This window comes from Haliotis rubra, unplaced genomic scaffold (genome assembly GCF_003918875.1).
Source record: "Haliotis rubra isolate DU_JTF1 unplaced genomic scaffold, ASM391887v1 Scf1, whole genome shotgun sequence".
NCBI lineage: Eukaryota > Metazoa > Mollusca > Gastropoda > Lepetellida > Haliotidae > Haliotis > Haliotis rubra.
The window spans coordinates 4,798,026-4,814,311 of NW_025764891.1; the positions used below are offsets into that span (position 1 = coordinate 4,798,026).

At 43.6% G+C, this 16,286-nt stretch overlaps 1 protein-coding gene across 1 annotated transcript in view; it reads right to left on the reverse strand.

Annotated features, from left to right (window-relative positions):
• Positions 1-2,734: 2,734 nt before the first annotated feature.
• Positions 2,735-16,286, reverse strand: part of LOC124274389 (myotubularin-related protein 2-like) — a 35,879-nt gene continuing 22,327 nt past the window's right edge. The window contains exons 9-17 of the mRNA XM_046709794.1: positions 13,317-13,505; positions 11,464-11,555; positions 10,279-10,372; positions 9,800-9,898; positions 8,389-8,496; positions 7,631-7,723; positions 6,881-6,994; positions 5,601-5,780; positions 2,735-4,755 (exon numbers count right to left, since the gene is read on the reverse strand). Of these exons, the coding sequence (XP_046565750.1) occupies positions 4,603-4,755; positions 5,601-5,780; positions 6,881-6,994; positions 7,631-7,723; positions 8,389-8,496; positions 9,800-9,898; positions 10,279-10,372; positions 11,464-11,555; positions 13,317-13,505 (1,122 nt within the window). The 3' untranslated portion in view covers positions 2,735-4,602. The remainder of the gene's footprint in view (positions 4,756-5,600; positions 5,781-6,880; positions 6,995-7,630; positions 7,724-8,388; positions 8,497-9,799; positions 9,899-10,278; positions 10,373-11,463; positions 11,556-13,316; positions 13,506-16,286) is intronic.

Consider the following 16,286-nt stretch of genomic DNA (forward strand, 5'->3'; position numbering starts at 1 on the left):
GCAAGTAATTATTTAATATTTAAGATTGGGAAGTGGCTGTTGATTGTATATCTAGCTGTGTATGTAGCCAATCCAATGCAGTGACCTTTGATGTTAGCTCGGAGCAGCATTCACGGTTCAGTCACACATGTATCATCAAATAAACATATTCTTTCTCAATAAAGGTGTTTTCTTTTATTAAAGGGGAGATGAATGGAGTTGTCACTATCAAGATTTTTGCACTTGTATGGCCATGTGCTTGTGCCCTAATGACCTAGGAAGATCCAGGTTAGAATTGGTCCTCAGCAACCTATGTTTGTTGAAAAAGGCGATTAACAGGATGGAGTGGTCAGGCTCGCTGACTTGGTTGACACGTCATCGTATCCCAATTGTGTAAATTGATGCTCATGCTGTTGATCACTGGATTGTCTGGTCCAGACTCAATTATTTACAGACCGCCACCATATAGCTGGAATATTGCTGAGTGTGGCAAACCAACCACCCAAAGCTTGTACTAACCCTAATGACCTATGTAGATCCAGGTTAGAATTGGTCCTCAGCAACCTATGTTTGTTGAAAGAGGCGCCTAACGGGATGGAGTGGTCAGGCTCGCTGACTTGGTTGACACATGTCATCGTATCCCAGTTGTGTAAATTGATGCTCATGCTGTTGATCACTGGATTGTCTGGTCCAGACTCAATTATTTACAGACCGCCACCATATAGCTGGAATATTGCTGAGTGTGGCAAACCAACCAACCAAAGCTTGTACTAACCCTAATGACCTATGTAGATCCAAGGTAGAATTGGTCTTCAGCAACCCATGCTTGTCAGAATGGGCGACTAACAGGATCGGGTGGTCAGGCTCATTGACTTGCTTGGCACATGTCATCGTATCCCAACTATGTACATCAACACTCGTGATGTCAACCAGTGGATGATCTGATCGAGACTTTATGTCTACAGACTGTTGTCATATAGAAAGTGAGTGAGTGAGTGAGTTTAGTTTTACGCCGCACTCAGCAATATTCCAGCTGTATGGCGGCGGTCTGTAAATAATTGATGCTGGACCAGACAATCCAGTGATCAACAGCATGAGCATTGATCTGCGCAATTGGGAACCGATGACATATGTCAAACAAGTCAGCGAGCCTGACCACCCGATCCCGTTAGTCTCCTTTTACGGCAAGCATAGTTGCCTTTAATGACAAGAATGGGTTGCTGAAGACCTATTCTTCCCCTGGATCTTCACGGGTCTCATATAGAAAGTTGCTGATTGATGCGTTACACAACAAACAACTAGCACTGCACTATTGGTCGTTCTCTAACAATTTTCTAACAAATACCATGCCCTTACTTGATTACCCAAGAGCCACAGCATGCAGACTCTGATCCAACCAGTTATTGTTTTATCCCCTTGAGCTTCATGTGGGGTAACAACAAGCACCATCTTCAAATTCTTTTGTTATGACACAACCAGTGACCAAACTTCGAACTTTTGTTCTCCAACATGAATGTGTCCACAAAGATGAAATGAGAATGCAGAATTTATTCATGATGATTGCACTAGGAAATATCCAGTAGGTAACATGTACAAAACGATTCATGACTAAAATGAAATGCATTTTGTTACATACTGACAACAATAATAAAATAATCTAATGAAATCATAAATTAACAAATATGGCTATGAAAGAAGAACTTCAGGGCCTTCTTCTGTACACATATATACAATAGAGTTGACATATAACTGCCTCATTCAAAGCTTGGTTCATGCTGCTTTTAGCACTGAAGAGAGGAGTGTCCATGTCATGCTGTGTTTATGATATGAGTGCCTAAATGTTGGTCGAGGGATCTACCAATATTTAGGCACGAGTGTCGTAAACATAGTATGATATGGGCACAAATATAATATTCTATTTATTACAGACGTCATCAAATTGAGGAAAATAACCCAAATCTATTTTCAAACACAGGCTGGCTACCCGCTGTTGCCACATGTAGAAGACAATGTCATAGAAGAAACATGACATCATAGCATTGTTCATGACGTCACATCACCATGACAAAGTGATATTTTGCCCTAGTGCACTGTATGAAAAATATGAACCCCTATATTTTCGCCCTCGTAAGTAATATATCAGCATATTATGGCAGGGACACCACAAGGTAACACATTGTATATTATGGGAATCAAACCCAGATCTTCCCCAGGACAAGCAAACATTGAAATTACAAGGATACCCACTGCCCTATCAACGAAGTTGATGAGATTGGTTCGAGGTTTCATCATCCTTCATTATCCAATTTATCACATCTCTGTTCATTTCGATATATATATTTACCATCTTTGTTCATTTTGAGATATATTTATCATAACAACATGGAGAAACAATACAGTGGGCAGTCAAGGAGGTAGTTACAAAATCCTGTGTAAACAGAACACTGATCATCTCAGCATTTGTGCTTTGTATGACTGACTGACTGAGTTTGGTTTTACGCCGCTTTTAGCAATATTCCAACATCACGGCGGGGGACACCAGAAATGGGCTTCACACATTGTACCCATGTGGGGATTCGAACCCGGGTCTTTGGCGTGACGAGCCAACGCTTTAACCACTAGGCTACCCCACCGCCCTGCTTTGTATGAAAAGTACCTGAAATGTCAGGAATTTAATGAACACTGTAATGCGTAACTGTTGTTAATTTGTACCTGCACCACAATATGAGGAGTGAGTGAGTGAGTATGGTTGTACAGTACTTTTGGCAATGTTCCAGCAACATCACGGCATGGGACACCAGATATGGGCTTCACATATTGTACCCATGTGAGTAATAATAACCGGGTCTTTGGCTAACATGCGAACACTTTAACCACTAGGCTATCCCACTGCCCAACAACATGAGGAAAGACTGATTTGCAATTGATACAAGGCTGCATTACAGGTAACAGATATATCATCAAATTTGGACTACATGGAAATCTCGCCCGAATATCATCAAATTTGGACTACATGGAAATCTCACCCGAGTATCTTTTGACATCAAATATATCACTATGAGTTGATAAAGTTACAAATATCCAAGGCTTGCCGAAGACACGAGGGTGAGATTCTATTTATCATCAAGAATCACTCTTCATTAGTTTTCAATGAAAAATGTATATCTCTGAACAAGGTACTGCCATTAAACTTGCAGTGCAGCACTGTCATAGCATTGTGATATCAAGTTTTTCACGTCATAGCATTGTGAGTCATGTAATTGATGACGTCAAGGCATTGTACAATATCTACTGTCAAAACGATATTGTTTGATCTCACACAAGCAACATCTCCTGTGGAACACAATTTTGGATGATAAAAGCATATTTTTACATAAGGGAAGCGGTGCAGTGAGGTCAAACGTGGCATTGAATGTTGTGTTAGAGATTATTGCACTTCCGTAACATCACACATTCACATATTTGTGTCTGTACATGTACAGAGTTTCTTAATCCCAGCCCCCTGGGATACCATACTACACCCCACTCTGACACGGTATACTGACCAGTCGACCAGTCTTTTTTTTTATCCTTTTAATGCCAAGCACCAGGCAGGGTAACAACAAGTACCGTCTTTGAATGTCAGTTGGTATGCCAACTGGGCAACTTTCAGCTCTCTGGGCAAATACCCTATCCACAGAGGAGGTCCTTAGGGAGGTGAGTAAGAGGGCTGACTGACCTTCAACAGTATATAATTTATATATCATTAATGCCAGCTTACAGGAAGGGCAAAGTGATGTAGCAGGCCCAGGATCGTAATCCTTGGAAAGGGACACAACTCTCACAGCAGGTGACTGGGCTTTTAACCACTAGGAAAAGAAAAGGCTATACATGATTACCAGGTTCTAAAAGACACATTAAATATTTACAGTTTGATCAATGTTTGTCTTCATGTACATCATCCACTTGTTGAGACAACAAATCGTGAAGACATTGTGATTTATGTCAAATATGAATACTGTTGGAACATATGGCCGATATGCTGACAAGGTTTTGGAGCTCATAACATTCATCTGTATTGTAACTCTACAGTCTGTACAGACCATACATTGCTCACATATTATATTTTGTAGTCAACAGACTAAAGTCATCCAAAATTCCTTCAATGTTCCCTTCAAACACTGTGGTTCAGGACCAGCCTGATTTTGGTCTTGAACTACAGGCATTCCCTGTACTCGTCTGGTATATGAGAACTCAGTTGTCTAATGATGAACCTTGCTGCATCAAAGTGTCTCATGAAGATGTCAGAACTACAAAAATACAACTTATGCTTTTATCTAAATCAAGTTCACCCTCATGACTTCTCTGAAAAATGACAAAGGACATCTCTTTGTTCCTCACAAACTCATTACCAGAGTCTCCTAAAGATGTATTTCCTGCACAACCAGCTCAACCTCAAAGTAAAAAAATGACACCACTGTGTTCTGCATAGGCTCATTCCAAATAACTCCTTAAGACAGTGACCCACTAAAATAACCCTTGTCTATCCCGCTTGTACTAGTCCCTTGCTTGACATCAGTCTGTCTTCTCCATGTCGCCATGGTACAGTGACAAGTGTCCTTATGACTTCCTCTACAACTGACCCTAGACTGTCACAGGGGAGGACACTCGGGCAGGGGAGGGCTGGAGAGTTGCTCGAGCATTTTTGTTCTCTAGTTCTTTCTGCAGTTCCTCTATCTTCTTCTGAAGCTGGGTCTTCAGAACCAGCAGCTCTCGGTTACGGAGGTGAAGTGGTTCCTGTAAGACACAGGAAATATAACTGTTAGACTCAACTCATACTTTCAATAGACCTTGACAGGAAATACGTTTACACATGAGTCATGTCAGGTCCTGTTGCTACTCGGAATCAGCCAGAATATGTGTTCATGGATCTTTTTATGCGAAAGGACATTTCAGGACGTGATAGAACAAAACATCACAGTGGATTATTGCACCTTTAGAGCAAGAAGGTGAGCCTTAAGGCACAAGAAGAATGATGAATAGGGGCAACAAGAATGGCTAACAGGCAACTAGGATGACCTACAGGGGCAACAAGAATGGCTAACAGGCAACTAGGGTGACCTACAGGGGCAAGAAGAATGGCTAACAGGCAACTAGGATGACCTACAGGGGCAACAAGAATGGCTAACAGGCAACTAGGGTGACCTACAGGGGCACCAGAAGAATGGCTAACAGGCAACTAGGATGACCTACAGGGGCAACAAGAATGGCTAATGGGCAACTAGGTTGACCTACATTGGCATGAAGAATGGCTAACAGGCAACTAGGATGACCTACAGGGGCAAGAAGAATGGCTAACAGGCAACTAGGGTGACCTACAGGGGCAAGAAGAATGGCTAAGAGGCTACTAGAATGACCTATAGGGATTACAAGAATGACCTACAGATGGCAACAAGAATGGCTTACCAGTGGGGGCAACAAGAATGGCTAACGGCAACTAGGATGACCTACAGGGGCAAGAAGAATAGCCTATAGGGGTAACATGGAGGACCTACAGGGCAAGAAGAATAGCCTATAGGGGTAACATGGATGACCTACAGGGGCAAGAAGAATGGCCTATAGGGGTAACATGGAGGACCTACCTGTGGCCTCATCCGTGGGTTCCAGCGGCAGTAGTACCCTGTCCACAGCTGAATGCGTCGAAGACTGGCGACGGGGAACAGCACGTGTTGATGGAGGTAGGCGGCGTACAACGGGTTAGTGAACTCTTCCAGTTGGCAGTTGATGAAGGACCACAGTGACACAGTGTTCTCCTTCACACCCTGTGAGAACCAGCAACGGAAGTTACTCCCATATTGCCATCGCTGTACTGTTCACATAAATACCATGAACCAAACCATATTCAGTATCCAAAGATTCTTGAAATTTGGCATATCATTCCACAAGCAGGCTACAGTGGTTACAGAAGGGACTAATTTATGAATACCTGTAGCGGTTTTCCGATTAATTGAAATAATCAAAGATTGGTCGCAGTGACCAAACGACCAAGCAATCGATCACTTTTTCTCATAATCGAACACAAACGGCCTGCAAACTTGTTTAATTCTTAGAAAACTCACTTCACTAACTGAAAAGTCATGGCTGAATATTTCTTGAAGACTCCAGGAAGTTTATGCTCATGATATATTAGTCATCACTTTAAAGTAGCAAGTTGCATCATGTTATACTTTTCTGCAATAACAACCTGGATAGGAAAATCTGAAAAATGATGCTAACCAATTTTTTTCGTTGATTCTTCATTGGTAATGAAGCAATCATCAATTGTGAGATTTCAACCAATTCCCAACACTAATTACCTGTCATTATACTGGTAGATATATACACATCGTAATGTAATGAAATGCATATGGAAGAAGACCCTGTAAGTCTGTCACTTGTGTCAATTGTTTGCAATAAATTAAGAAAAATATAGATCATGATAATATACTGATATAATGAGTCTTTAAATCACAAAAATTATCATGAAAATATAAAAATGAAATTCCAAACTATTAGTCAGATAGTAGGAAATGAGGTTTGTTAAGGCTTAGCAATGGAGGTACGGGTACTATTTTGTACTTATAAACTCTCAGGGGAGGTGGGGTAGCCTAGTGGTTAAAGCGTCCGCTCGTCACGCTGAAGACCCGGATTCGAATCCCCACATGGGTACAATGTGTGAAGCCCATTTCAGGTGTCCCCCGCTGTGATGTTGCTGCAATATTGCTAAAAGCGGCGTAAAACTAAACTCAGTCAGTCAGTCAGTATAAACTCTCAATTATCACTCGTGAGACAATTCCACATGTTCCAATTATTAATTGTTTCTGAAGCTATGTTTATGAAAGTGTCAATCATCGTAACCCCCTCAATGGGGACTAAAGCTCACCTCCTTCTGGCGCTGTTGTTCACAGTTGTACAGGAAGGTACCAAACAGACAGCTGTACAGATGGTCCATGATCGTGATCAGGAAGTGCTCATTGAACTCAAATGCATTGGGGAACTAGAAACAAACAGGTATCAACTGGAGAACCATCAATGCAAATTTTCAGATCTATCTGTCAATATTAGTCCCGATTGGATAAATATCATATCAGTTAGTAGTAGTCCTGATTACCCAATTACTTCAAGACACAATGCGATAAATATCATATCAGTTAGTACTAGTCCTGATTACCCAATTACTTCAAGACACAATGCGATAAATATCATATCAGTTAGTAGTAGTCCTGATTACCCAATTACTTCAAGACACAATGCGATAAATATCATATCAGTTAGTACTAGTCCTGATTACCCAATTACTTCAAGACACAATGCGATAAATATCATATCAGTTAGTACTAGTCCTGATTACCCAATTACTTCAAGACACAATGCGATAAATATCATATCAGTTAGTAGTAGTCCTGATTACCCAATTACTTCAAGACACAATGCGATAAATATCATATCAGTTAGTAGTCTTCCTGATGACCTAATTACTTCAAGACACAATGCGATAAATATCATATCAGTTAGTAGTAGTCCTGATTACCCAATTACTTCAAGACACAATGCGATACATATCATATCAGTTAGTACCAACATTGTTTCAGTCCTATCTCTAACCCTGGCCCCAGGCTACAGAGGCAGTTACCTGTTGTGTCATCTGCCAGACACAGTCGATGAACTGCAGGAATACAGGTGACCGGTCAGCGCCCGAGTGCTTGTCTTCCCCATGGCCAACTCTCTAAAACAGGCACAAGTTTACAATTTGACAACTTACAGTGAAACACTGTCGCTTCAGATCCTGCGAGTCTTGACCCTCTTGGTTGAAAGCCCCTAAGAACCAATATTTATTACATTTTGAACATTTTTTTAACAATGGCTGAGTGAGGAATGGACATAAATAGGTGTTCAACGTAGCAGTGAGTGAGTTTAGTTTTACGCTGCTTTAAGCAATATTCCCGCAATATCACATGGGGAACACCACAAATGGGCTTCACACATTGTACCCATGTGAGGAATTGAACCCTTGTCTTTGGTGTGACAAGCAAACACTGTAACCACTAGGTTATCCCACAGCGTCAGATGTGTTCATACAGGTATAAATCAAGTGAGTTAAACAGCGAAGAACTACAGACTGAAGAAATGGTTGGTGTTAGTCTTGAACGTTTCACATAATGTTAACATCAATACATCATGTATGTTCTCATGCTTCATAAACACAAAGTTCTTTTCAACAGATAATCCTGGGATCCGTTTTACAAAGCTATCGTAGCGCTGCGACTGTCGTACCTCCTATACTGTAACATAGACTTACAACAGTCGTAGTGTTACGATAGCTTTGTGAAACGGGGCCCTGGATTTATGCACTGAAGAACTAATAGACACACCTGCCCTGGCTCCACTTACCTGGGCAAACTTGTGTCCTGCACTGATCCACTCCTTCTCAATGAGCACTTCGAAGCCAAGCACTGTGCGGTAGTAGGGGTCCAGCATCAACATCGACAACCCCGTCAGCTGCAACACACACATCAAGTTGACCTATGTCTCAGTCCACAATGGTGAGACCTAGTTAATCTGGATCAACAACGATCAACGTCAACAAGGCAACTCACACACATCAAGGTGAGACCTAGTTGACCTCGATCAGTCAACAAGGCAACTCACACACATCAAGGTTAGACCTAGTTGACCTCGATCAGTCAACAAGGCAACTCACACACATCAAGGTTAGACCTAGTTGAAGGTTAGTCAACCTAGTTGACCTCGATCAGTCAACAAGGCAACTCAGTCACAACAACTAACACGATGAGACCTAGTTGACCTCGATCAGTCAACAAGGCAACTAACACACATCAAGGTGAGACCTATTGACCGCGATCAGTCAACAAGGCAACTCACACACATCACGGTGAGACCTAGTTGACCTCGATCAGTCAACAAGACAACTCACACACATCACGGTGAGACCTAGTTGACCTCGATCAGTCAACAAGACAACTCACACACATCACGGTGAGACCTAGTTGACCTCGATCAGTCAACAAGACAACTCACACACATCAAGGTGAGACCTAGTTGACCTCGATCAGTCAACAAGGCAACTCACACACATCAAGGTCAGACCTAGTTGACCTCGATCAGTCAACAAGACAACTCACACACATCAAGGTCAGACCTAGTTGACCTCGATCAGTCAACAAGACAACTCACACACATCAAGGTGAGACCTAGTTGACCTCGATCAGTCAACAAGGCAACTCACACACATCAAGGTGAGACCTAGTTGACCTCGATCAGTCAACAAGGCAACTCACACACATCAAGGTGAGACCTAGTTGACCTCGATCAGTCAACAAGACAACTCACACACATCAAGGTGAGACCTAGTTGACCTCGATCAGTCAACAAGGCAACTCACACACATCACGGTGAGACCTAGTTGACCTCGATCAGTCAACAAGGCAACTCACACACATCAAGGTGAGACCTAGTTAACCTCGATCAGTCAACAAGGCAACTCACACACATCAAGGTTAGACCTAGTTGACCTGAACCATAGGCTACAAAGCAACACACATGTGGTGATGTGGCCAAATCTGAGCGGGTCTAACACTAGTAGCAGAACTAACACTATCAGAGGATGCAGGACTAAGCCTATCACAGAACAGAGGTATAGGTATGTGAGTGACTTGAGCACTAAGACTGTCACAAATCTACGATGTAGGTATGCGAGTTGATACAGTTACAGCACAGTTACAGCATTCTGGGGGAATAGCCAAATCATCTGCGGAGAATCTGATATTTAACTAGAGGTCACCTGTGCAGTACGGTCCCAGCCATCACTACAGTGCACCAGCACTGACGTTTTATTGCTCTCCACTTTATCAGCGATCCGGACTGCACCCGCCAGAATTTGCTGCAGACAAAAACATTGAGACGGTTTATAGCAAAAAAATTGAATAAATTATGTATAAAAAGTTAACTCAAATAGAAAAGATACAAGACATTGAGCAAACATTTTGTTCTGATTTCTCAAGCCATTTATAAAATAAACAGTGCATAAATGTGGATATGGTTGTCTTAAATTTTTGATGCCGTTCTGGTGGTGTGAATTTTAATAAGAACACATTTCTTTGCATATTTCTGTCTTCTTGCATCATATTGTATGTACAATAAGACTAATACACCATACACCTTACCTATATGACAATTAAAAGACAGTGATGGTGGAGACGATGATGGTGATAATGATGATGATGATGTCATCAATGCTAAAAATGATGATGACAATCCTACCTTAATATGCTCTAGCCAGTGTGTTGACTCTATACTAGACAGCCAGTGAGCCTCATCTATGGTGGGGAAACACACCTCCTTCAACTTCCGCAAGCTGCAGAAAAAACAACTGATTAATACCACGACCAGAACCTTGTAAGTATAAAGACAATTCTGAAGATACAACAAAACAAGAACCAGAGGGTGACTTAAAAGGATCTTCAACTCATGATGACTGACTGACTGAGTTTGGGTTTTACGACGCTTTTAGCAATATTCCAGCAACATCACGGCAGGGGATACCAGAAATGGGCTTCACACATTGTACCCATGTGGGGATTCGAACCCGGGTCCTCAGCGTGACGAGCCAATGCTTTAACCACTAGGTTACCCCACCGCCACTTCAACTCAGGATGAGAAGACAGAGCGAAGGGGCATCAAGTATGTTCTGGAGATGTTGTGTGACCTTCATATTAAATTTATAATCGCATTAATGAACTGTGTAATCAGCAACTTTCCAGTTTATTCCTTATCTCCCAAAGACACTAAATAAGTGTGTGTCTGTTGTTTAACATTACAGTCAGAAAAATTCAAGCTGTATGACAGCAAACTGTAAAACTTACAAATACAAAAACTCCTGTGATTTATACGTTGAGTTAGTTGTTCTGGACGTATTATCACCCAGAACTTCCTGGGGTTCTAACCAGGTGGAGTGTGTAAGGACAGAGAATGACCTACCTCTCCCTCATCACATGGATGTCGTGGATGTCCAGGTGGAGTGTGTAAGGACAGTGAATGACCTACCTCTCCCTCATCACATGGATGTCGTGGATGTCCAGGTGGAGTGTGTAAGGACAGTGAATGACCTACCTCTCCCTCATCACATGGATGTAGGACAGTGGATGTCCAGGGTGGAGTGTGTAAGGACAGTGAATGACCTACCTCTCCCTCATCACATGGATGTCGTGGATGTCCAGGTGGAGTGTGTAAGGACAGTGAATGACCTACCTCTCCCTCATCACATGGATGTCGTGGATGTCCAGGTGGAGTGTGTAAGGACAGAGAATGACCTACCTCTCCCTCATCACATGGATGTCGTGGATGTCCAGGTGGAGTGTGTAAGGACAGTGAATGACCTACCTCTCCCTCATCACATGGATGTCGTGGATGTCCAGGTGGAGTGTGTAAGGACAGTGAATGACCTACCTCTCCCTCATCACATGGATGTTGTGGATGTCCAGGAAGCTCAGCTCTGCATTCTGATACGCGTCTTCATTCTCGTAGCCCCCTCCCTTGGCCTGGTAGCAACAATAACTTCTATGATAATACACAACAAGTGTTTGCCACTAATATGGCAATGTCCCCCATGGCTAAAGAAGAATGGAATATGTATAACATATTTACTACTATTTATTTTTTTGGTCACATACAAGATGCCTGAAATGACATAATCACCGAATGTAAGCTGGCGATATAATTGAAATCATTGGGTGCAATGTTTTGTGAGATATCGCATTTCATAAGTTTGAAGAGTGGTCAAAGTGTCGTGGTGACCTTGAAGATAAGGTCAAGGTCACCCAACTCAACTGGTGTCTGCGTAATCCCCCATTGTAGGCTGTCACCATATTTGAAGACATTGGGTACAACAGTGCATGAGATATCACGTTAACAAGAGTTTGAAAAGTGGTCAAAGTGTCGTGGTGACCTTGAAAATAAGGTCGAGGTCACCCAAATCGACTAGTGTCTGTGTAACCCCCAAATGTAGGCTGTCACCAAATTTGATGACATTGGGTACAACAGTTCATGAGATATCACGTTAACAAGAATCGGGACGTACTGACGCTGCTGAATGCATAGTCCCCTGTTCCGTGTTGCGGTGGGAACAATGAAACAGCTAAATATCTGTCAGAGAAATGAGTCCTCTGTTGAATGGGAAAATGTATTTGTTTCTATTTAAATTTCCTTATCAGATTATGTACAAGAAGTGAGTGAGTGAGTGTGCATGTGAGTGAGTGTGCATGTGAGTGTGAGTGTGAATGTGAGTGTGTATGTGAGTGAGTGTGCATGTGAGTGAGTGTGAATGTGAGTGTGCATGTGAATGAGTGAGTGAGTGTGCATGTGAGTGAGTGAGTGTGCATGTGAATGAGTGAGAGTGAGTGAGTGTGTATGTGAATGAGTGAGGGTGCATGTGAGTGTGAATGTGAGTGTGCATGTGAACGAGTGAGAGTGAGTGAGTGTGCATGTAAGTGAGTGAGTGTGCATGTGAGTGAGTGAGTGTGAATGTGAGTGTGTATGTGAATGAGTGAGAGTGAGTGAGTGTGCATGTGAGTGAGCGTGCATGTTAGTGAGTGAGTGTGCATGTGAGTGAGCATGCATGTGAGTGAGTGTGCATGTAAGTGAGTGACTGTGCATGTAAGTGAGTGAGTGTGCATGTGAGTGAGTGTGCATGTGAGTGAGCATGCATGTGAGTGAGAGTGCATGTGAGTGAGCATGCATGTCAATGAGTGAGAGTGAGTGAGCATGCATGTGAGTGAGCGTGCATGTTAGTGAGTGTGCATGTGAGTGAGCGTGCATGTAAGTGAGTGAGTGTGCATGTAAGTGAGTGAGTGTGCATGTGAGTGAGCGTGCATGTTAGTGAGTGAGTATGCATGTAAGTGAGTGAGTGTGCATGTGAGTGAGCGTGCATGTTAGTGAGTGTGCATGTGAGTGAGCGTGCATGTTAGTGAGTGTGCATGTAAGTGAGTGAGTGTGCATGTGAGTGAGCATGCATGTGAGTAAGAGTGCATGTGAGTGAGCATGCATGTGAGTGAGTGAGTGTGCATGTGAGTGAGCATGCATGTGAGTGAGTGTGCATGTAAGTGAGTGAGTGTGCATGTGAGTGAGCATGCATGTTAGTGAGTGAGCATGTGAGTGAGCATGCATGTGAGTGAGAGTGCATGTGAGTGAGCATGCATGCTAGTGAGTGAGGTCAGTGAGTGAGAAGGTCAGTAAGTCTGTGGTTGACTGAGTGAGTTACACACTCACTATAAGTTTGAGGGAATGGAAACACAGCTAGCTACCTTGTTAGCTACAGCATTGACACTGGGCCGGGCATCCATGATGAAGAGTTTATGTGACTGGGCGTTGGCGTCCATGATCATCTGGATGTACCTCTCGTCCTCCTTGTTCCTCTTGCCAGCCACACCCACCATGGGCTGACTGGAGCGGGTGATGGTGGCCTGGCTCTCAGGGTGTATCCATGCGAGAATCTGTTGTCAGGACTCATCGCATTTAGTATTAAGAGACAGGAAGGTTGCCAAGAAATCGCATTCATAATAACTGCATCATCAATTACTCGTTGTACAATATCTCAATTCTGTTATGATACCCTAGACCAATGCCAGATCATTTTGAAACTTAACAAATTTGAAAATTTTACTATAAATTGTATATTTATATACTGATCCTATCTCACGGTATGCACCTCTCTTCTTCTTCTACGACCATGTGTGGAAACGTGCTGTAGGCTAAGTTGAATCAAATCTTACTGGCCTCTGAACCCCTGACCTCTGCCCCCACCCCGACATCAGCACCTGTCAATCATCTCTATAAGCGTGCAGCTCGCTCAGATGATCACGTGACTACCTGTGCCTGTCAGTACAGAGCTTCCAGTAAATGTGATGTGGGGCAGGTCGGGTGGGTATCCATCGCGTGAGATAGGATAAGTATATAAATATACAATTTATAGTAAAATTTAATTTTGTTAAACTTATCCTATCTCACGGTATGCATAATCCCACGGTTGGTAGGAGGGCCGCACATTACCCTGTCAATACTTACAACCGTGAAGACACATAACCCAAGGAGGCCAGGAGAAAGCACCAACTCCCGATATGCAAACTCCAAACTTGTGATGGGTTTCTTCAGGTAACCCCTTGGCTTACACAGCACAAAAACTCTGGGATGTGGGTGCTCCCGAATTAATGTGGTTTTCAGCCACAACTTTTGACAAGCAAAAGGACGCAGTTAGGCAAGTAGGCCCCGCCGCCCCGCGATTTATCTGGTGACCCCAGTGAATTAAAGTCAAAGACCTTAATCTGGCCAGTCCCTGCTTCGAAACTACCCCCAACAGACACACGCTGGAAGGCGGTGAAAGACCGAATAGCCCAGTTGCTCAACTAGTTTAACGTTCAGTACCAATCCCCCTAACTTACCAAAGGTGAGAATGGACTTAGGAGCGGAACGCATCGAAAACCATGTAGGTAATCAACACTTCACTGACGTAATTGCTCAAAGAGTAGAGGTCAGTAAGCGGAATGTCGACCATCTCTGCATGTAGCACAAGACTTGCCTCACAGTCTATCCAGTCATATTTATGACAGTGCAAACACGCCCTAGTCCCGTAGGTGAGAATGATCTAAGCCCAAATGAAAAAAGTACCAAGACATGGATTACATCGATATCTTTTATTATGTACAGAGCAAAACTGACCAAAGAAGGATTGCTTTATCTGCGAACTCGGGCCGATGACAATTGCTGCGCCAGGACCAGGGGGCCGAATTGATGTAGACCATCCACGTCTTCAACCGAGAGGTCCTGCAGGTAGTGTGAGGCGAACACAGTATCTGATTTCCAAAAACATCCTTCCATGATGGACTGGAGGGAACAATTCCTGTGAAGCGCCATGGTGGAAGTGAGAGCCCGAGTCTGCTGAGGCTTCGCCGTCGATGGTGGAGGCAGGTCAGCAAAGGCATAAGCACGCAGGATTGTAGTTCTCATCCAAAACGCCAAGGTAGTGAGTGAGACTTCCGAGGCGGAGGCAGTAGATAATGGAATGAACAATCTCTAACGCAGTCTGTGGCGATCCTGCGAGGCAGATAGATAAATCCGTAATGCTCGAACCGGGCACAAGGATAGATCTTCTATGTCATCTGGGACCAAGATAGTGGACAACGGCAGAATCGTGAATGTGCGATCTGGCTGTCCTGGTAACTGATTCTTAGCGAGAAAATCCCACCGCAAACCAAGGAAATCTCTAGCATGTCTAGACCTCTCAAATCGTACCTGAGAGACATCGAGAGCTTGCAACTTGGAAATACGGGCAGCAGTGGTCAAGGCCAGGAGAAAGAAGGTCTTAAAGGAGACATGTTCGAAATCTTTCTCCTCCAGAGGTTCATGAGACGTGAGATGAGCAAGCACAACGGAAAGATCCCAAGCTGGAGGCCGGAACTTACGGGATTGATCAGCAAGGTTATAAGACCTGAGGAGAGACTGGAGCTCAGGGACAGTGGACACCTTCACACCCGAGGCCGACGCAATAACCGTGTTAAGGGTAGCCAGGTAAGTAGATAGCGTAGAACCTTTGAGTTTTCTGGAGGTTCGAAGATGCTGAAGGTACTCTGCTACCATCTGCGTAGTGGGAGATGTTATGCCCTTCTTCCTGCAATACGCTTCAAAATTCTTCCACTTGTCATTGTAGAGTGACCTAGTGGAGGTGCGATGCGCTGTAGTGATGATAGTAGCAACACGCTTCGAATAGCCCTTGGCTGTTAACGACCAATGTAAATACACCAAGCGTGAAGATGAAGCGTGAGCGGGGACCAATGTAGCTGGTCAGAGTGCGGATGAACTAGTAGATCGAGCCGATGGGGAAGTGGTACAGGATTTGGTTCGGCTAGTTCTTGAAGATTTACGAACCAACTTCTGGCCGGCCAGTAGGGCGACCAAAAATAGTGTCATCTGCCAAGTTGCGAGCAGTTTCACTAGTATGCGAGGAAGAAGGGCCACTGGCGGAAACGTGTAAGCGTTCAGGTCGTCCCACAGAATGGCTAGAGCATCGTGATCCCAAGCCAGAGGGTCCGGAATCGGTGACACTAACAGAGGCAGCTGATGGTTGAACTGAATCGCGAATAGATCCACTGTCAGCGTCGTCAACGGAAGGCAGAAGGTCTGAAACACCTGAGGATGTAATTTCCATTCTGTTGGAGAGGGACGACCGGCCAGGACAGGGAATCCGCGATGACATTCTTCACTCCCGGAATGTGGTTGGC